This window comes from Bombyx mori, chromosome 9, assembly GCF_030269925.1.
Source record: "Bombyx mori chromosome 9, ASM3026992v2".
NCBI lineage: Eukaryota > Metazoa > Arthropoda > Insecta > Lepidoptera > Bombycidae > Bombyx > Bombyx mori.
In genome coordinates, this window is record NC_085115.1 from 14,610,633 (window position 1) to 14,634,086 (window position 23,454).

At 39.5% G+C, this 23,454-nt stretch overlaps 1 protein-coding gene across 3 annotated transcripts in view; it reads left to right on the forward strand.

Annotated features, from left to right (window-relative positions):
* Positions 1–7,459, forward strand: part of LOC110386044 (uncharacterized) — a 74,118-nt gene extending 66,659 nt beyond the window's left edge. For all 3 annotated transcript variants that reach the window (XM_038012960.1, XM_038012962.2, XM_038012961.2), the window contains one exon: positions 6,839–7,459. In XM_038012960.1, the coding sequence (XP_037868888.1) occupies positions 6,839–6,971 (133 nt within the window). In that variant the 3' untranslated portion in view covers positions 6,972–7,459. The remainder of the gene's footprint in view (positions 1–6,838) is intronic.
* Positions 7,460–23,454: the final 15,995 nt, after the last annotated feature.

Consider the following 23,454-nt stretch of genomic DNA (forward strand, 5'->3'; position numbering starts at 1 on the left):
TCTTTCGGGCCTACTGAAAGATATTTCAGACGCACAGCTTGTGGGCCTGATATAGGCAGCGCTCGTCGGATGGCCTCCGTGTTCAATATAATAACAAGCTTAGGATACTGGTGCGGCTACCCTGCTTCTGAGTGGCTTCTGTAGCGCTTCAGGGATGTTCGCAGATGCACAGTATAAAGTTTTCACACAACGTAAGGCCCATAGCACACGGCATATTTTAAACGCGCAGTCGATGCACAGATGACGCGCGTATACGCGCTTCAAACGAGATTCGAACGAACCTTGTAACCCTAAGCATTATCGGTGGTCGTGAAGCGCGCGTCTACTGCGCTAATATTATCACCCAAAATACGTCATTACGGATCCTTCCGATCTATTAACGGTGCTTTTAGGTACCACAAGCGCCGGTCACCGTCCTCGTCGAACCCGTCGCTTGCGACGAAGGGCTCGACGAGCGAATTAACTTATAGACACAGCCCACTGAATTTCTCGCCGGATCTTCTCAGTGGGTCGCGTTTCCGATCCGGAGGTAGATTCTGCGAAGCACTGCTCTTGCTAGGGTCAGTGTTAGCATCACTCCGGTTTGAGCCCTGTGAGCTCACCTACTAGTTAAGGTTACGCTGAAATAGCCTCTCAAGGCTACCAGCTTAGGTATGAAAAAAAGCGCTTATACGCGCAGATACAGCGATACAGATGCGTTGTAGTCTACGTTTCGATACTATGGCGTGAGCGCGCGCCCCTCCTCTACCTCTCGTCCGCCTTTTCGTAGCGCTTCAAACGTTTAACGCTTGTTTGAATCTATAAAAACGCAAAAATTGGCATCTACGGCGCAGATGACGCGCGTTCCTGAAACACGCATCGTCTGCGCGTTTTGGCTATGCCGTGTACTAGGAGCCTAAGAAACGTGTCCTTGGCTTGCTGAGTGAGGGGTGGTTGTAAGAGCATTGCAAAACGTCTGGATAATATATGAATCGCTGCAGTGCTATTTCTCATGGGAGAGTACGGCGATGGATGGCAGTGCGGCTCAATATATATATGACGGCGTTAACGATATTTATGTTATATAGCACGTGCAATAGGAGTGACTCACACAAGCCAGGCGCGCCGGCCGTGTCGTTCCACTCGTAAACAACAGCTGCAACAGAAGTGACTCATAAGCCGGCTGCGCCGGCTAGTATAAAAAGGCGGAACGTGCCTTGAAATGAACATTCGTTGGACTGCGCTTGCCTGGTGCACTTACTATATCCTCGTTACGTTGTGTGATTCAGTGACTGTTGTACGTACTAGTTAAAGTTGGACAAGTGTTAAAGTGAATTGTTAAGATAACATATTGTTGATTAAATCAGGAATCAAATAGTGACATCGTTTTACTTGGTGTTCAACAAGATAATGTCTACCCTCAAGCTTACATCAGAAGTGAGATCAGGACTCTACTCTCACTGGCGTGACGTGTTTGAACATGTTCGAAGTACAGCAAAAAAAAACATGATGCAGATCAGAATACTAGTAGTGGTACGCCACAAGAGCGTGAATGCAGCATACGTAAGTCGTGTAATAACGTCTCTGTTACCTCGATGGAAGATCTGAGCCACGAAGAAATCGTCACATCTTACGTTCTGGCTCATGTTGCCCAGTTGACTCTCGACTTATCACATGGCATTTACTAGCGGAAATACAACACGTAACAAGCTATTGCAAGAAATTAAGGCAAGTGCAAATCTCAAGTGAAACTTCGATCGCAATAATGGATCTGTCATGACGAGTGGGTAGTTCCGACACGAATCGTTTTTAAGCCAATGACTACTGCTAGAGTTACATGGCACTAGTACAGTAAACCAGGACATGAGACTGCGAATTGTCGCTGAAATTTTAGAATCTACTCGATTCAATACCAATAACACTACACGTTCGATGACTTCGGGCTCCAGCAAGCAAGCAAACAAGAAAGCAAGCAAGTTTCCGTGGGGAAGAAAAATTGACACATCTGAAGTCGTCGTGACCTGTAAGATAAGACGTCCGGTGCGTTCGTGTCTGGCGATGCGGCGGTGTTCGGGTTCCGCTGGCGGATGCAGGTTTTTCGGGTGAAGTGCGTGCTTGTGCGTGCTTGACAAGTGTTCGCGGTTGGCTTCCTCAGTGTGGGAGTAACAGCGTGTAAGAGAGGTGGAACCCGTAAAATTATAGTTTGCGTGGTGGCTGGTAAGATTTGTTGCGGTAAGAAGTTTGCATGGTGGTAAAATGTCTTGTGAGTCTGCACAGGTAGCCGGAGGTGAGACTTCCGCGGTCGCGGCCCACCCAGTCCGCGAGAACCGGGCAGATCGCCTCGACGGTACGGAGGCCGGCTGACGGGTCCGCCAAACGACGAGACCACGCCTCCAGCACGGACTGCCGATATTGGAGCCCCCAAGCTCCGGCTGCACTTGCGCTAGGGCGCGCCGCCTCGTAGGAGACTGTGAGGTATCATTGAATAACTGCGATCGCGCGCTGCCGGCGTCGCAGCGCGGCGACGTTCTCGTGGGTAAGGACGTGGCACCAGACGGGTGCTCCGTATAGTGCCATCGACCGCACGGGTACCATCACCCTGCCTATTTCTGCCGTGAAGCGGTGGTGTATTTCGGTTTGAAGGGTGGGGCAGCGGTTGTAACTATGCTGAGACCTTAGAACTTCTATCTCAAGGTGTGTGGTGCGTTTGCGCTGTGGATGTCTATGGGTTCCAGTAACCACTTAGCACAAGTGGTGTCGATTTAATTTTGACTCTCACACATTCGCTTAAGGCTCGAGCTACTACTTGCCTCACAAAAAATACAGCCTGCAAAACCTGAACAACCTCCTCATCCGTGGGCGCCCGGCTCTCGCCTGCAAGTCGGCTGTTACGTGTGCGGTGATGCGAGCCATGTAGCTTCTGGGTGTTCCATGCGCTACAAGAAGAAAAACGACACTGCTCCAGGTGCTGTGGCAGGTCCAACCAGAGACGTCAACGTGTGTTCCAGAGCTTCAGTGTGTTACAGATAAGTGGTTTTGGCTTCCCCTTTATGTTCCATTCAGGGTCAGAATGTAGTCTTATAAAACAAAGTCATAGTAATTTATTCAATGGTAAGCGGTTTCATGAACAAGTCACTCTTTGATCTGAAAGTAACTTAGACCAATCATGATGGCAAGAGCACTTAGGGGATATTCAACTCGCCCTTAATAGTGCACGTTGTCGAGTAACAGGGTTTACTCCAATAGAATAGACGTTTTCCGTTCAGGGTAGTTCACTTGAAATATCTAAAGTTTCAACAGAGTGATAATCCCTCTAGATTAGATCTTGATTTAGCACGGTCGAAGACCGGCGAAAACATAAAAAAAGGGCACAAACAGAAGCTTGGTTTAGTCGAGGCAAAGCTAAAGTCAAACTCTTTTCCGCTGGGGATTTTGTTTTCGTAAGTTGACCGAAAATGTAAAGGTCCCTTCAACATTACTGCAGTTTTGGAAAACGATAGGTATAAATTGAGACATGTAAATAGTTCTAATAGAGTGTACAAATTTCCCCATGAAAACTTACGTGAAATACCTCGAGGCCCGTCAGGCCTACTAGAAATTTCTGAAAATTATAGTGACGATGACGTGACGGCGTACACAGATGGGTTAATTAATCTTGTTCATGAAACTGATCTTAATGATGACGACTCTATCACTGACAATAGAAGCGACATTTTTGTCCGCAAATAGCGATACAGCAAACATAGTCTGTGGGTAGTGATACAATGTCTGTAAGCTCAGGCACCTCAGGTGCAGGTGTTGGAAATGTAGAAAACGATGGTCGGTCTCGCACTATTTCTGAAGAAATTCCGTATAAATGTTCTGGTTTAAGAAATGTTTTAACAAACGCTACCGTACACGCAGATTAAAAAAAAAAAAAAAAAAAGAGAATTGTATGTGGCTAGAGAGATGTTAATCCGGACTAGCAAAAAAAAAAGAGAGAAAAAAAAAAAAAAAAGTGTGAAGTCATTGAAGGGTCTGTCCGGTCCAATGGCTTGGCTATAGGGATTTTCATCCAGATTAGCCACAACAATTAGCTACAGGGATTGCGATTCGGTCTAGCATTATCCGGTCCAGTTCGAAAAACTGAAGGGATAACAATTCCGGTCTAAGTTAAAAGGGACATACTTACATACCTGAAGAGTTTTAAATGAACTGGCCCAGGTATGTAAGCAGTCTGAAGGTTATTTATAGCCAGTATAGGATTTTCTGAAGAATTATGCGAACCGAACCGTACTAGATTGTTAATATCATAGACCACGTTTTAAGTTGCATCCGTTAATGTCAGGATGAACGAACACGTTTGTTGTTCACAGACATACCATAAGAATGCGCGCACGAGGACGAGCGCACGTCAGTATGGCCGTGACGGCGTTAACGATATTTATGTTATATAGCACGTGCAATAGGAGTGACTCACACAAGCCAGGCGCGCCGGCCGTGTCGTTCCACTCGTAAACAACAGCTGCAACAGAAGTGACTCATAAGCCAGCTGCGCCGGCTAGTATAAAAAGGCGGAACGTGCCTTGAAATGAACATTCGTTGGACTGCGCTTGCCTGGTGCACTTACTATATCCTCGTTACGTTGTGTGATTCAGTGACTGTTGTACGTACTGGTTAAAGTTGGACAAGTGTTAAAGTGAATTGTTAAGATAACATATTGTTGATTAAATCAGGAATCAAATAGTGACATCGTTTTACTTGGTGTTCAACAAGATAATGTCTACCCTCAAGCTTACATATATTTATGTTTGTAGCTCTAAATATTCTAACATAGTTTTTGAGTTGTGCTAACATCTATGAGTCCTGGTCACTTGAAATACTATTATTATTATAGAGAATGTTGCTTATCGTGTGTTTTAGCTTTTATTATCATGATTACTAAAAAATAATAAAATCATTCTGAAAAGAAAACCGATATTATTGAAATGCCCGAAACCCAATAGCGGTGACAGCACGTAACATCAAATGCATCTCTTTAGTAAAATTTCAATAACTTCAACCCTAGAGTGTTTCTGTCTTAATACGTCAAAATAAAATCATGTCTGAACGATTTAATAAACAATGTTGTAAATTAAATTTTGGTAGCACAACTTTTTGATAAAATTACACTATATCAACATTCAAGATCAAGGAATATTCACGGTACTCATTCATAATGTAAATTATGTATAAATAATAAGATGAACATTATTAAAACAAGCTGTATCCCTGAAGGATACACAGGGTTCAAGCTCTGTATTAACATAACACATTACAAGTTTCTTAGTATTAATAAGTAGATACACGCCTAATCATAATAACGGTAAATTGTTGGTTATTCCTGATTTTTTTTTTTCTCTCGGATCGTTTGGAACTTCTGGGTCTGCAGAGGGACTTCGGTTCCCTCTGTATTTTGTACCGTATGTTCCATGGGGAGTGCTCTGAGGAATTATTTGAGATGATACCGGCATCTCGTTTTTACCACCGCACCGCCCGCCACCGGAGTAGAGTTCATCCATACTACCTGGAGCCACTGCGGTCATCCACAGTGCGCTTCCAGAGATCTTTTTTGCCACGCACCATCCGGCTATGGAATGAGCTCCCCTCCACGGTGTTTCCCGAGCGCTATGACATGTCCTTCTTCAAACGAGGCTTATGGAGAGTATTAAGCGGTAGGCAGCGGCTTGGCTCTGCCCCTGGCATTGCTGAAGTCCATGAGCGACGGTAACCACTCACCATCAGGTGGGCCGTATGCTCGTCTGCCAACAAGGGCAATAAAAAAAAAAAATTTTTTTTTCTTTATTTTGTATTTTGTAACTACTCGTGTACTACTAAAATATAACATATTTCACTCTTTACTTAATATATGTGATTTTGATGGTAGAAACTTGTTTGGTTTTTGTTTTAGCTATTTTTTAATATATTATTATTTGCTTGATTTGTACTGTAGGTTTTCCAAATAAATAAATATTCACGCTTTCATTCAAGCATTCACCTGTCGTTACCGCCTACCGTTCAATTTATATATATATTTTTTTTAAATCTGTCTGATTTCTTCCTATACCAAGAACTCTAGATTTAGTTCCCTGTCTGAGTCAAAATCTTCGCTTAAGAAATTTAAGAAAGGAAGATGTCTTAGGATTCTATCTGTTATTTTGTTACTTTTGTGCGCATAGTTTGATACCACTGTTTTGCTTGTCTCTGCCATGAAGTTACTGAACGGTTTCATTCTATTTAAAGGGTAATATTGCCATTTATTAACTATAATTGAGATCTCAATTCACATTGTAGCGGATTTAAACTCCAGTGGCAGCCTACGATCAAGTGGCAATGACTTCTTTCACTTTGAAGTAGAAGTTCCAAATATAAACATTTAGAATAACGACTACCCTCATTTAAAGTTTATAATTTTTTGGTTATATTTTTTTTTTATTGCTTAGATGTGTGGACGATCTCACAGCCCACCTAGTGTTAAGTGGTTACTGGAGCCTATAGACATCTACAACGTAAATGCGCCACACACCTTGAGATATAAGTTCTAAGGTCTCAGTATAGTCACAACGGCTGCCCCACCCTTCAAACCGACACGCATTACTGCTTCACGGCAGACATAGGCGGGCGGTGGTACCTACCCGTGCGGACTCAAAAGAGGTCGTACCACCAATAAAATCCACTAGTAAAACGACTTACTATGCATCATTGGCAGATCTCTAATTATAATTACATATAATAATTAATGCAAACATATTTTCCAGGTAATCCCATTAATAATTCAAGATTCTCGAAACATATTTAATAGGACAATTTAACGAAAATAACTATCCGTATTTTGTTTTAGCGACGGACCACAAGAAGAGGAATCGCAACCCTCGTCACGCGATTTGGTCGTGATCGCTTGCGTTCAAATAGCCCTGGCATTAGCCACTTTACTCAGTGCGGCAGTCTGCGCTCGGATAGACTGTGGCTCATGACGGGAACCACAGCGCTCGCTCACGCGACGCCGCGTAAGTGAAGCCCCGCTACCCGCCACCGCTTCCGCTTCAGCCGAACATAACGTGTCGGCACCCGACGACAGAGCTATCGAACGAGAGAAAGGAGGACGCGTTGCCTGGCTGATTTAATTATAAACTAAACGATATCATTAGTTGTTAATTTTAGTATAGAATGAATAAAATGTTCTAGATTTTTTCTTATCTCTAACTATTAATTCGGTATTTATTTAATAAATTAAAATTTTACTAGTTTATATAAATGTTTTAATATAAAGAAAACATTCGTTGCAAAGTACATACAAGTGTAAAATATTACTTTGGAAGTCTTAAATACGTATCTGTAATTAATTAAGCAAATTTATGACACTTACCAAAATAATAAAAGTGTAAGTAGAATCTTACCCAACTAGAAATATCAATGGATGTTTAAATAAGTTTTCTAAATAAATTTTCATTTAGTAAGAGTATATTCAACTTTCATTCAAATCGAGCTTAAGTTGGAACCCATACCAGTATTTTCTTCGATTTTCGCAAATCTTGGACATAATTATTATAAAATATTTTTACAGTTTAATTGCCGTTACTAAGCGGAGTAAACCGTAATTAAACTAGACTAATACAGAAAATTAAATTTATTTTTAAATAAACCTTTTATCTCTATCAATAAAAATTCACCTTTGGTATCGTTCTAGCGGATTGCAAATCTTTCAACACCCTAATTGAAAAAGTCAGGTGCATTTTGTACTACTACCTCCCGGGTATTGAATTTTTTCCCTGCCAAGTCATTCAAAATTAGGGAAAGTGGAAGTCTGTCGGCGCAAGGTCTGACGAATGACGCAAAACTTCTAACCCTAGCTTTTGTAGCTTAGAGATCATCTGTTGCTCCGTATAAGGTCGACTGTTGTTACGTAGGAACAGTGTGGATGAGCGATCACCTAAGGCTAGCCGAAGATTCGTGTGCTTCTCTATCATTGTGTCCAATTTCTAATACATAATACACATCCATAGCAATGCTGGTGCTATTCGGTAGAAGCTATGTATTTTAAGGTAAGTTTCATTTGGGGCATTGCCTAGGTTTATGATTATCATAAATAATTCAATTTTCATCGCAAGCGTTGTCAATTTGACGCAAATGAACCAGTATTTTTTTTAATACTAACGTTGAAAGCTACTGCTAACTCAGTAGTAGTAGTAAACTGAGTATCGTCAACTTTCACTATCGCCTTTAATTCCTCGTTGTTGTCTTGGGTTTTTTGTTGTTGAATATCGAAAAATAATAAACTTAAGATTAAATCGTTAAAACAATGATAATATCCATCGTTATTTTTCGTAACGAGTGGTAAAAATCAAATCGATACCTACCCGGTCACCGGCGTCCCAAAGTTCAACTGGAAAAAGGAGTATTATATCGAAGGGTGAAAAGCGCTGCTTTAACACTAATCATACTAACACTTACTGGTACCTATTGCTAACATAGCGGGTAGATTACGGTATACGACAAGTAGGTATTACTCAAAATAAACAAAACAAAACAAAACAAATATAGTATCATTTCATAACTGTAAAATTAATTAGTAAGAAAAAGTCATGAAGTCTAATGTGCAAAAGCAATAGGATGATACGTGCATTTTCAATGCAAAAATTCAAAATGGGCCTATTGATCCGTTAAGCCGAATTTACATTACGAAATTAGTGGCGTGAAATTAATTTCGTGACATTAGTTTTACCAACAGTTTCACGTGTAATTTAATACTTTCGTAATGCATGCATTAATTTCATGCATGTAAATTAGTTTCGTGCCCTGCGCGATTTTTTGGTGAAATTAATGTCATGCAACTAATTTCATAGTGTAAACGCGACGTGAAACTAATGTCGCGAAAGGGCCTGCGCTGTGCGGACGTGTGTATTGTTTGTTAGTTCGGACGCGCTTCAAACGTTGAAAATGTCAAACCAACGATGGAGTACAGATAAAAATATAGATCTTATTAATGAATATCAGCGAAAACGGTGTCTCTGGGACCCGAAACACCTACAGTAAAAAAGCAAAATTATATTCACTCATTCGATAATAGTTTTTATAACTCTCAGGATCATCATCTGCTAATTCAGAGACTAACTTCATTGCACCTAAATGCCTTCTTGTTGACCATCCTCGAATCTACCAACCTTTTTTCTTGAAAGTCTTTTTTTTAAGTTTATAGGTATATAAACATTTCTTTAGCTACATTGAATATAGCATATAGCATAGAATTTAGCTTTGATGGTGATGGCGCCATGGTTACTACGATACTGTGGATTTCGCGACACTAATTTTTTGACGAAATTACTTTCGCATATATCGAAACTACTTTCGTGAAACTGAGCTCAACATGCATGACACTAATTTCGTAATGTAAACTCGGCATTATGGTATGTTTAGTGTTAAGCGACATTTCCCTTAATACGCGACATCTATCTTTGTAATTAAAGGTCGTTTTTATTTGGTATCAGTATCAACAGCACGATGTTTTTAATTGAACTCCTATTAAGTTTACCCCCGTTCAAATAGTTGAAGAAGTTTTTTTTTGTTATGACATTTTATCCAAACTTTAAATGGCGCTCCTGTAAAGTTTTAAAAATGTCACTTAAACCAAACCAAACCCTTTCACCCCTCGATCTGCTAGGAGTATTCTACCATAGTGTTAGTGGATCTTGGATCGTTGAGTTTAGTGATTAATGGTCGTGACAATACCCTTGTTCTCGATTTAACCAAACTCTGCATGCCAGCCATTATAACAAATCACCATGTCTAAATGACGCGGCTACCTCACTCATTTTAAGACGCCAATCTAACCCTACAACTTTGCTACTTCTAACGGCTAGAATAGACAGCACGAGTAAAATAAGCACCCAAGAAAGTAATTAGTCAAAAATTTATGAAAATGTTACAAATTAGAAGAAAAAAGAATAAACCCGAAATCTCTTATTTGAATTACATGTTAAAATGAGAATATTTCGTGAAAGTTCATTTTAAAAATTGCTCCAATAGATATTTAATGAAAATATGAAATATTATATAATTCATGAAACATTACAATGAAACTCAAATAAAATAATGAATATAGAAAGGGCTTCGGATCGAAAAGGGGCACACAAAGCAATTACTGTTATTTGCTATATATACTTTCGCTCATGAAATGGAAAACAAATGGCTTTTTGTTATTGGTAATCCTGGCAATTTCATTATTTAATCAAAAATTTTCGAGGATTTCGCCGATCGTAGGCGTTCAACGAGGGCGTTCGTTACAAAAAATGATTTTTTAATTGCGATCTTTATGAATTCTTAGACAGATTATGTGGGCAATAAGAAATTTTTAAACCATAATCACTAAATGTATTTTTTTAAAGTCGTCGTGGCCTAACGGATAAGACCCCCGGTGCATTCGTATGTAGCGATGAAAAAGTGTTCGATTTTTTCTAATGAAATACGTACTTAACAATTATTCACCTTTGACTTGCACGGTGAAGGTATAGCATCGGGTAATAAAAAGGACATCTTAGGAGTCCGCACGGGTAGGTACCACCACCCCACCTATTTCTGCCGTGAAACAGTGAACTGAAACCTTACAACTGGTTCGAGGTGGGTGACGGCATTTAGGTTGTAGATGTCCGGCTCCGGTAACCGCTTAACACCAAGAGGGCCGTGAGCTAGCCCTCTAATCTAAATAAGCAAAAAAAAAAAAATTGACCTTACAATGACAGGGAAAATGCGAGATCTATTTATCTGATCAAGACAATTACATAGCCTTTTTTTACCTAACTATGCTGATAGCCTTGAGAGGCTATTCTTCTCCTTGACGTGTAGTTGAACTAACGGAGCTCAAACCGGGAGCGTTGCTAACACTGGCCCTAGCAAGAGCAGTGCTTCGCAGAATATACCACCTGATTGGAAACGCGACCCACTGAGAAAATCCGGTGAGAAACTCAGTGGGCTGTGTCTATGGCTTAATTCACTCATCACGCCCTTCCTCGCAAGCGACGGGTTCGACGGGGACGGTGACCGATGTTTGTAGTACCTAAAGGCACCGTTAATGGTTTTTTTTTTTTTTTTTTTTTTTTTTTTATGATTGAGAGATTACTGGTGGCCCGGAGGCCTTTCCAGCTTCACCAGGACAGGTGGGCGAGCAAAGGCTCAGCCAGGAGGGGTGGGATTTGCTAACAACTGCCCGAGCGCCTCCGAAGGAGACCTAACAACTCAAGAGCAGTTGCTTCGCGAATGAATCTACTACCGGATCGGAATCGCGACCCACTGAGAAGATCCGGCGAGAAACTCAGCGGGCTGATGCATGGGTTAGGCTGCACGTCGACCTCTTTGTCGAGTTCGACGAGTACGGTTACCGGGGTTCCTCAGCCTGCTCCTAGTGTTAGAGCTGAAGGTATCTAATGCAAGAGTTATTGGATCTGATGGATCCGTAAGGACGTGTCTAGGGCGACGACGGTGACTTGCTCCTGCGTGATCAGGATTCGGGGAATAGTCAGCGGCGGCAACGATAAGGCGATTATCATGACGCATAGCCTTATCGAAGTAACGTTCCGACACTGACTTCATGTGCGTTAATGGATCGGGAGGATCCGTAATTATCCGTGTGTAGTATTAATCCGTGTTTAGGGCTTACATAGTCGAAACGCACTACTTATTGCTTTAATACTGCTGCAATAAGGCCAATCACTTTCACATTTGGCTCATTTCTATGAAAATACTTGCTTGGACCGTTCAGTGAAGTTAATGCGCTACTTTCTTCATTGCTCTAGATTCATGGTTCTCGTAGGCAGCATAATGTGAATGAATGCAACCACCCATTTAAGAAATAACATCGTGGATGTCATTCATAAAATACACCTGAATTGGAACCACAAACATTCACATTTGCCAAGATAACTTTTCCAATACAGTCAGGTTCACTTGTTCAGTGGATTAGAATGATAAAATAAACATCAAATTCCCTTTTTTATATTACTAATGGGGCCTTTCCAGTTTCACCGGGACAGATGGGCGAGCAAGGGCGAGCAAGCTCAGACAGAAAGGGGTGGGATTTGCTAACAGCTCTCCGAGCGCCTCCAAAGGAGACCTAACAACTCAGGAGCAGCTGCTTCGTGAATAAATATCTACTGGATTGGAATCGCGACTCCCTGAGAAGATCCGGCGAGAACCTCAGCGGGCTGATGCATGGGCTAAGTTGCACGTCGAACCATTCCGTCGAGTTCCAAGAGTACGGTTAACGGGGACCCTAAGCCTTCTCCTAGTGTTACAGCTGAAGGCGTCTAATGAAACAGTAATTGGGTCTGATGGATCCGTAAGGACGTATCTAGGGAGTCGACGGAGCTTGGCTCCGGCGTGAGCAAAATTTACGGAGTAGTCACTCATAGTTGATCACTCTTTATTTAGAAGCGAAAGCAATCCATATGATCTCCGAATATCCGTTCGATAGACTTAAAATTTGGAACTTTTGTTATATAGACACTCACTTATAACAATTTTTACGGAAGTTTTAGAAATAGATCTTTCATTTACTATTGCTTAATAGTGACCGTTGCTTTAGGACTTTATCCCAAAAAGAGACAGGCATTACTTCTTATTTTTCTGAACAACAAAATTGATGCTGATAAAATTACGGGCCATATTATAATAACTTCAGGTTCAAATAAGCTGAGATAAACAAGATAATTTTCTGACGTTCGAAGATACATAGAAGACGATTGATTATAAGTAAGATAGGATCTAGTTACGGGCTTACAACCTAATACACTTAATCGATCACTCGGGATTTTATGTTCGTATAAATTTCGCTGGATTACAGTTTATTGTTCCCGTCCTTACGGATCCATCAGATCCAATAACCTTTACATTAGATGCCTTCAGCTCTAATACTAGGGGCAGGCTTAGGGACCCCGGTAACCATACTCGTCGAACTCGACAAAGAGGTCGACGTGCAACCTAACCCATGCATCAGCTCGCTGAGTTTCTCGCCGGATCTTCTCAGCGGGTCGCGATTCCGATCCGGTAGTAGATTCATTCGTGAAACAATTGCTCTTGAGTTGTTAGGTCTCCTCCGGAGGCGCTCGGGCAGTTGTTAGCAAATCCCACCCCTCTTGGCTGAGCCTTTGCTCGCCCACCTGTCCTGGTGAAACTGGAAAGGCCTTCGGGCCACCAGTAAACTTTCAACCATAAACGGAAGTTTATTGTTCATTTGATTTTCATTTCTTTGTTGCATAAACTTGTGACAAACTCACGGCTTATCTGATGTACAGTGGTTAACAAAGCTCGGTAGTGTTTTTTTTATTGCTTAGATGGGTGGACGAGCTCACAGCCCACCTGGTGTTAAGTGGTCACTGGAGCCCATAGACATCTACAACGTAAATGCGCCACCCACCTTAAGGTATAAATTCTAAGGTCTCAGTATAGTTGCAACGGCTGCCCCACCCTTCAAACCGAAACGCATGGCAGAAATAGGCAGAGCGGTGGTACCTACCCGCGCGGTCTCAAAAGAGGTCCTACCACCAGATTCGCAAAAAAAAAAAAACCAGTGACCGTTGCGTTTCACTGCCTAACCACAATTGTCTAGATTTTTCTCATTTACATTACGTTCTTTCGTATTGTTGAAAAGTTATCAGATTTCCTAACTACAACACTACGTGGTCCGCGTGGTCGGGGTTCAACATGGCGTCAGTATTATAGTCAAAGTCATTTGATATTCGAAATACTCGCTCTTGGATATGTGTCTAGTACCTATGATACCGAAACGAAACCTAGTATTAGGTATTTCGAAGTGCGTGAAAGGTTTTTGAAATGAACCTACACCACTTATCTAGAAACTTGCTGACAGGAAAACGATAATAAAAGAGGGACAAACGTATAGATTTAAAGAATACCAGCCGTACTCGCCCGCTTCGCTGGGCATTTAAAATTAACATTATTATTAGGGAGTCCAACACTCATATAAATATTAGTCTATCCATTATGTACATGTATTTTCCACATGGATATCAAGTTTCAAGTCAATCGGATGCATGGTTCAGTAGTTATAACGGAACATCCGTAAAAACCACTGTAGATTTATATATTAGTATAGATTTGACAGTTAAGAAATCCCATTTGAGACATAAATAAAGATGTTCACCGCTTGTAGAATTTATCGCGATATTAGTATTACATGAGGCATTAAGACAAGACGTTTCAGGGTTGATATTTGTTTTAAATTCCACTTGATGGCTGTACTAGCTGACAGTCCAACTGGTGTCAATTATCGAATTGTCAATTGTCAAAGTGACAATTGCTCGTCAACACCATATCTTTAGAAGTCATCGTGGCCTAAAGGATAAGACGTCCGGTGCATTCGTACCTAGCGATGCAACGGTGTTCGAATACTACAGGCGTCCTGGATGGACACCGAATCCACGACTTTCAATACTAGAAGTATACATGATACCATTGAGCTATGTGTGCATTGTCTGATTAATCATAAGAATACCCGTCGTCACATTTACGTTACGTTGATTCTACATCGGAATCATGTAGCATCGCCTAATTGTATGGCACAGTTCATATTCAAACAGTCATTCAATAGGGCAATATAAAATCGTTTTGGTTGAGTAGGGAAGATCTTGTAAGGTATAACGACGGTGTTTTTTTTTGTTAACAACTTTGTTTGGTTATTCGTTAAATTTTAGCTGCTAACGTAACTAAACTGAGGAAGCCTTATAGCTGTGTCAACTAGAAAGTGTATCGATCGAGGACTCTCTTCAAACGTTGCTTGAAGACATTTTATAGCTCTCAAGAAAAATCTTGGGCGAATGACATTCCAAAGTCGGACGGTAGCTGCGGATGACATTGAACTTCCGGATAATTTCATCTGGACTAAATAAGATTCAATAAAAAGTTAGTAGGAAATTAAAAATTGAGGTTAGGTACAATTCGAGCGGAAAAAGGTAATTCCGGAAAAGCTAATGCCACTACGGATGAGTTACAGCAGTTACAGATAATTCAATTACTGGTGGTAGGACCTCTTGTGAGTCCGCACGGGTAGATACCACCACCCTGCCTATTTCTGTCGTGAATCAGTAATGCGTTTCGGTTTCGAAAGGTGGGGCAGCCGTTGTAACTATACTTGAGACCTTAGAACTTATACCTCAAGGCGGTTGGCGCATTTACGTTGTAGATGTCTATGGGCTCCAGTAACCACTTAATATCAGGTGGGCTGTGAGCTCGTCCACATATCTAAGCAATAAAAAAAAAATATCCCAGATTCTTCTTCTTCTATATCGTTCCATCACTGCTGAGGATCGCAACCACATGGTGCGTTCCTCCACTGTGTTCGATCATGGGTATGCCACCATTTAGTTCTTGAATATTGAAATGGATTAAATCTGAAAACAACGGTCTTGAGATTATAATGAAAAATATCGGAAGCGAACCCAACAAATATCATTGAATTTTTTTTTGCCCTTATAGGCATACGAGCGTACGGCCCACCTGATATTGAGTGATTACCGTCACACATGAACCAGAGCCAGGCCGCTGCTTACCGAGGCAATCTATGGAACTATATATAAGTGCACTGCGACCCACATAGACCTGTTGTGACTGCAAAATAAATAAATAATCATGACATAGAACTAAACATAATAACTTAATAATCTTTAGAAATGGCCAAACCATTCTCTATTGATTCAGATACTCGTAAAATTTTCGACAAACCACGAAGCATCATAAACTGAACAGTAAACAAGTTTTGATAGGGACTTTCACCTTTCTCTGGCTCGCTTAAAGATTATTTTCCCTTGAAGCTGTAAAGTTTATCGCGTCGTTTGACTTAACGTCGGCTATTAAGGAGAATTACAGAACAGCGATATATGAAATATCGGATTCTCATACATCTTTGGAACGGTAACAGCGGTCTTCTAGCTTGTATTGATTTTGAAATTCCGTAAATATTTATTATTAATCTACTGAAACTTTTAATATATATATACTTAGATGGGTGGACGAGCTCACAACCCACCTGGTATTAAGTGGTTACTGGAGCCCATAGACATCTACAACGTAAATGCGCCACCCACCTATGAGATATAAGTTCTAAGGTCTCAATATAGTTACAACGGCTGACCCACCCTTCAAACCGAAACGCATTACTGCTTCACGGCAGAAATAGGCAGGGTGGTGGTACCTACCCGTGCGGACTCACAAGAGGTCCTACCACCAGTAAAATAGGCAGGGAACAAAGCGTCACTTGCAAATGTGGATGTCACTTTAGAGAAAATTTAGAGGTACAATTAAAAATTATTTAAAGGGTTCAATTTCGCGTTTGTTGTTTCTGACGTTTTGTATACACAGTTTTCGTAGTCACTGATGACGGAGCCTTTTTAGTCTTCCTTTGTGTGTTAAGCCGTCTAATTTTCAACAAAAATATGCCTTGATATTTACATTAGTAGTCTTAATTACGTTTACGACTGGCTGAAACCGTAGAAAATTCTTTACTTTAGAGATAATCTAGTTCTAATTTTAAACAAGAAATGTTTAATCTTAATATGTTTATTTACGATTACAAAACTGTATGTCCTTTTTTGACACAATAGCACAAGCTTTTAGGTTTCGTCTGAGTGTGTGTATGTGTGTGTGTTTTGTGTGTGTGTGTGTGTGTGTGTGTGTGTGTGTGTGTGTGTGTGTGTGTGTGTGTAAGTGTTGTGTGTGTGTGTGTGTGTGTGTTTATTTGAGCATCAAACATAAGCTGTCCCATAACAACACGCTATATGTATGTAAAGATTTTTTTACGAATGATGACCTAATGGTGCTTTATTTATGAATTAAATGTCTAAATGTTTTAATAATTTTGCTAATTTTAATTTTAATTTTACTAACAAGTAAACTACAACTAAGTAAAATAAGTATTACTCTACTAACAACATGTGGACTTATAATGATCTGCATTAAATGTTTTTTATTTTTTATTTATTTATTTAGGAACGATCTCGAATGCAAAGTCCTATGCTAACGCTAGTAATTCTTAATTATGATAAGGACACTGAAGGTTTTTCGAACGAACTTTTTTTTCAGTTTACCCTGAGGTGATAATAATATTATCATTGAATTTTGGGAACAAAATTCATACACCTTCAGATTTCAAGTTTATAGATATGCACTATTAAATCAAAATACATTGGGAGCGGCACTGTGGGACTTATCAAGTAGTAATCTGGGTATGAAAATATGCGATATGGTAAGGTGGGAACGTCCTAAAAAGACTTGGATGGAATATGTTTTTTTTTAATGACTAATAATCCTAGTCAATATTTGTTTATATAATGAATTATGCAAGTAATTTAATAAAATTAATTATAGTACCTAACCGTCATACGTGGTTTCTTCTTCACCATCGTTATGAATACAAACACAAACAAATATTGCGAAAGTCACTCATTGTTGGACAACTTCTAAAATACCGATTATTTCTTCTAAACAGATATTTTCAGTTTAATAATTCTCATTAAAATACAAAAAATCCTAGTAATAACGAAGAATGAAATAAATAAATAAAAACCCATTAACTTCGCGAACAATGTACATAGAATAAAATTACGTATACTGCATGTCACTTACTCTGTGGCCTTCTTAACCTGCGCTCTGACGTCAGACTACATAAATATAATGCCATCGTCGATATATCTTATGTCTACATAAGAAATTGGCGTATATATTTTTTCCTTAACATTATATTATTTCTCTGCAGTCTTCCTTTTTATCAGAAACACGTATATTTATTGACACTGCTGGGCAATTACTGTGATTTTCTTCCTGCAGCAGGCTAATAGCCGCAAAATCCTAGAAGACGCATTCTAACCGTCTGTAAATTATTCATTGAGTGTTTCATAAAGTCTATGTTCTATCCGCTCAGCTTTTTATGAACAAGTCTTATGGGAAAAGACTGATCACAAACGTTGGATCACGCGTTAAATACTACATTACTTTTTCTTCTACTAATTCCTAGAGCTGTCGGAGCACAGTTCTCAACTTGGGCAGGCTATATACGAAATCGTATATTCAGATTCGTATCCCTCAAGCGTATATTGCAAAACTCTGTTTGTCCCATTAAATATTATATGTACGTACATATACAATTGATTTTCAATCTGTTTTATGTTTAAAATAGCAAAGTTATTATTGGTATTATTAAATATTGGTCATATTTTTTATTTTTATGATTATATATAGAGAGAAGATGCATGTGACTAGGAGATGTATGGAAACGGTAGTGCAAGGTAGAGGGGGGAAGAGGTCGACCAAAGAAGACATGGATGGAGTGTGTGAATGACGATAAGAGAGAGAGAGAGGGAGGAGTGAGTGTTGAGATGACGACTAATAGAAAGAAATGGAAGAGAAAAATTACCCCACCTTTTTTTTATTGCATAGATGGGTGGACGAGCTCACAGCCCACCCGGTGTTAAGTGGTTACTAGAGCCCATAGACATCCACAACGTAAACGCGCCACCCACCTTGAGATATAAGTTCTAAAGTATAGTTATAACGGCTGCCCCACCCTTCAAACCGAAACGCATTACTGCTTCACAGCAGAAATAGGCATGATGGTGATACCCACCCGCGCGGACTCACAAGAAGTCCTACCACCAGTAAAAAAACTCAACGAGCAGCTCGAGTCAAATCTCATCTAATCTTACGTTGAAGAGAGGGGGGGTCTCGGCAAATATCACGCAATTTTTTTTCTGATTGAAACAAAAAAAAATACTATTTTGGTCCATTTAATCCAGATTGTACATGCTTACGTTACGATTTAAGTATTCTATTGTTAAATTTTTATTACACTTATAATCAAACTCTCAGCAACATTGATTACTAGTCATAACTAGTCGTCAATAAAAGCACGAAGCAAATTTGTTTTTTTCATTTTACAATAACAACCCAACGCGCTTACGTAAGAAACTCACATTTTGAAAAATCTCACGTGAGATTGGGAGATGGTGGAGGGGGTTGAATAAAATCTCACGACATCTCACCAGGGGGGGAGGGAGGTGCAGAAAATTTAAAAAAACACCTCACGTAATTTATGGACACCCCCTAATATAATTTCATAATTTTCAAAGAGAGATTATCAAATAAACAATGTAGAGAGAAAATTTTGCCGTTCAATTTATATGTTAAATTTAAATCTCAAAGTACATGTCGCAAAATGTATCCCGACTGTCCTTTGAGCTCTCGAGAGATTCCAAACTAACGGTATTATGACAACGAAGGTACTTGAAAAGGGTCGGACGTTAAATTTAATAAGGTTCCCTCATAATCTTATTTTAAATGATAAGCTAATTTTAATGATCATGTATCAGTCAATGATTTTAATTAAACTATATAGTATGAGATATGTTAGTGCTAATGAACATAACGGTAGGCAGCGGCTTGGCTCTGCCCCTGGCATTGCTAAGTTCTATACGCGACGGTAACAACTTACCATCAGATAGGCTGTATGCTCGTCTGCCTAGTAGGGCAAGAAATGAAAAAAAAAATTGTGAGTGCAAAAAGTTTAACCACTTTTAGCTATTGCCAAAGAACAACTCCTAGTAACTGATCCCAAAAAAAATGCATATTAGTTTTGCTAACCGCCCATCGGTTTTTTTTACTTCGTATTGTCACGAGTGGAAGTCGTCGTGGCTCAAAAGATAAGACGTCTGGTGCATTCGTATCTAGCCATTCACCGGTGTTCGAATCCCACAGGTGGGTACCAATTGTCCTAATGAAATACGTACTTAACAAATGTTCTCGATTGACTACCACGGTGAAGGAATAACATCGTGTAATAAAAATCAAACCCGGAAAATTATAATTGGCGTAATTACGGGTGGTAGGACCTCTTGTAAGTTCGCGCGGGTAGGTACCACCACCCCGCCTATTTCTGCCGTGAAGCACCAATGCGTTTCGGTTTAAAGGGTAGGGCCGCCGTTTTAACTATACTTGAGACATTAGAACTTATATCTCAAGATGGGTGGCGCATTTACGTCGTAGATGTCTATGGCCTCCATTAACCACTTCACACCAGGTGGGCTGTGAGCTCGTCCACCCATCTAAGCAATAAAAAAAAACGTCGCTGCTCGGAAGAAAAGCACTGAGCTATCAGTAAAAGCTACATATTCGCTTCCCATAATCTTAACAATATCCAATATATGAAATTCTCGATCTGTCCGTGGACGTTCTGATGTAGTAAAAAGCATTAATAAGTTTTTATGTAAACCTTCAAATGTAAAAATACACTGAGAGTCCTTAGACATTTACAGCCTAAATGCAGCCACCCACTATGGGAAATGAGTTCTAAGGTCTTAGATTTTACAGTGAAAACAGCTGCCCCACCCTTCAAACCGAAACGCATTACTGCTTCTCGGCATAAATAAGCAGGAATATGGTACCTAGCCGTCTGGACTAGACGTCCTACCGCCAGTAAACTACTTACATTTATACGAAAGATCTACAGATAACCGAGAACTCATTACTGTTTCAGTTTAATATAAACTGTATTTCTTGTGAAATTGTCTTTGCGTAAATTGAAATAGATGATTTTCAAATATTTAATCTCTGAACGTGAAAAACAATTATAATTCTAAACGTTATAATTAAAAGCATTTCGTGGGTAGTTCAGTTTTAAAAATCGCTAAAGGGGTACCTATTCGAATTACGAAAACTAGAATGAAGATTTTTATCAAATACCAGCTGACCCGGCAGACTTTGTAGCCCCTCAGTCGATAAATAAAAGACCTAAACTTTTGTATAAAATAAACTTAAAACAAACGAAAGGAATCCGTCCGACGGGGGACTCATTAAAGGAAAAACAAAATTGCTATTTTTATTTAATTCTGAGCGTTTTCATATTTATTTAACTTTTAAACCTTCTCTGGACTTCCACAAGACCATAATTAGCCAAATCGGTCCAGCCGTTTTAAAGTTTTAGCGAGACTAACGAACAGCAATTCATTTATATATATATATATATAGATAGATAGATAATAAGTATTATATCTTTACAGACTTGAAAATAAGGACAGGTTCATATGGCATAATTACTCGCAGCGTATTCAAAAACTATGTGCAACTAGCTGACCCGGCCAACTTTGTTCCGCCTTAGAGGCAATAAATAAGCAGACTTTTGATTTTATCGAGGTAAATTTTTTATGTGGATAATTGATGTAAATTAAAAAAGCAAGCGTTTTAACGATTCTTTATTTGCCAGGTATTTTTGTTGTTATTATTATCTTCAGTCCGTTCACTCGCAATGTTTCGAATCCTAGTTGCATTACGGCTTCGTAGGAAAAGATTTGAGCGTGTCAGTCGCGGCATGGCATTCTTAATGATTGCCTATCTCGGCACAATAAGCTAACAGAAACTCGAAACAAACACATCAACCGGTCAACTTCAAAATTCTACTATAATTAACTATATACTATATTACGTTTAGCTGTCAGTTGCGTTTTGTTATTCCATATCTGTTGCGTTTTGTTATACCACGTTTTATGTCACGTCCCACGGGAACGTGAAAAAAATATCCTATGTCCTTCTCCTGGTTCTTAGCTACCTCCCCACCAATTTTCAGCCAAATCAGTTCAGCCGTTCTTGAGTTATAAATAGTGTAACTAACACGACTTTCTTTTATATATATACAGATATACAGAGACGCTCTTAGAGCTGTTCATAATCTCTTTAGATATTTAAATTAAATTACCATTAGCGCCTGTTCGAGGCAGACCTATTTCCGATGTCGGACTGATGGCGACGTCTCCCGCAGTATCGGCGATCAAACAATCTCGATACTTTAGCTAAGATTTAGTTATTTGTAGCATAAGCATTTTACTCTTACTACTACTACTACTTAAGAAAGATTTCACGGTAGGCAGCGGCTTGGGTCTGCTCCTGGCATTGCTGAAGTCCATGGGTGACGGTAACCTCTTACCATCAGGTGGGCCGTATGGACTGTCTACAAGGGCAATAAAAAAAAAGAAAAACTCGATCTATAGATATGATCACAAATGACCCAGAGCACTGAAGATTGGATCTTACGTCATCACATTAAGGTTGTTTTGATTCGTACCTGCTTGAACGCATAGTATCGCCTATTAAACAATCTTGATACTTTAACTAAGATTTACTTATTTGTAGCATAAGCTTTTTATTCGATCTATATATATGATCACAACTCACTTAGAGCACTGAAGATTGGATTTTACGTCATCACGGTTTTTTTTTTAAATAATACATGCAAGAACGAATTTTTAAGCAAAAATTTTTATAATCGCAATGACACCTCATATGATTACCGCCAAATACCGTTGGTTACTTGTACCAAGATCTCTTGTAGCTATTTCGATTTCGTAACGAACTTAAATAATTGAATTTGGTTCTATGTGAGCCTATAAACTTCACGCCCAGAGGTTGATATTTAACGCACAAAAAATAAAATAATTTTGTGGTTGATTCTCAGGTATACGTATTATTTTAATTTTTTAAAATTCTTACTCTTTCAGTAAGGCATTGTTTTTTAATATTTTTCTTCTTCTTCTTCTTGCCTTTACCCCACATTCTGTATGGTGGCCTTCCAAATGAAGGACGATGAGTGTTCTTTGTATGTATTAAATACTACTTTCAAACATAATTACGAAAAAACCTACCTTTTTTTTACCTATGCTGATAGCCTTGACAGGCTATTTCAGCTTCACCCCAACGTGTAGATGAGCTCACGGGGCTCAAAAGTGTTGCTAGAGAGAAACTCACTGGGCTGTGTCTATGGGCTAATTCGCTCGTCGAGCCCTGCGTCGCAAACGACAGGTTCGGCGAGGACGGTGACCGGTAGAACCTACCACAATTCATTCATGCCAATCAAATCTTGTTTAATTGTATAAAAAAAACATTTATTAGTCTTTAACCTTAATCTATCATAGTGCTAGTAAGCCGGAAGATGATTATTAAGCCAAAAAGTACAAGAAGACCTTTTTCGCAGAATATAACTCACACAAAAATAAATGTTAACGCGGTCCTCGCAAATCAATTCCAAGTAAAGTCTTGCTTGATCGATTCTCTCCTTATTCACGATAATAAAATTCTATCTTTTGATGGTTATTTTTTTATCTTGGTATATTCATTGAGAGTCTAAAAATAACAAGACATTCTGGAGAAATTGATAAATTGATTGGCGTAATAACTTTTTATGTGACTACGTTGATAGACTATCGAATCTCGGCACAGAGCGACTCGATTCTGACACGTTTTTACTAGATCGCTTACTCGATATCTCTCCGTGTGGAAGTTTGTCAAATTTAATCAGACTTACTGAACGTTTTGAGACTTGTAATTTTAAACGGTCGAAATTTTATGATTGAAGGATTACTGGTGGTTTGGAGGCTTTTCCAGTTTCACCAGGACAGGTGGGCGAGCAAAGTA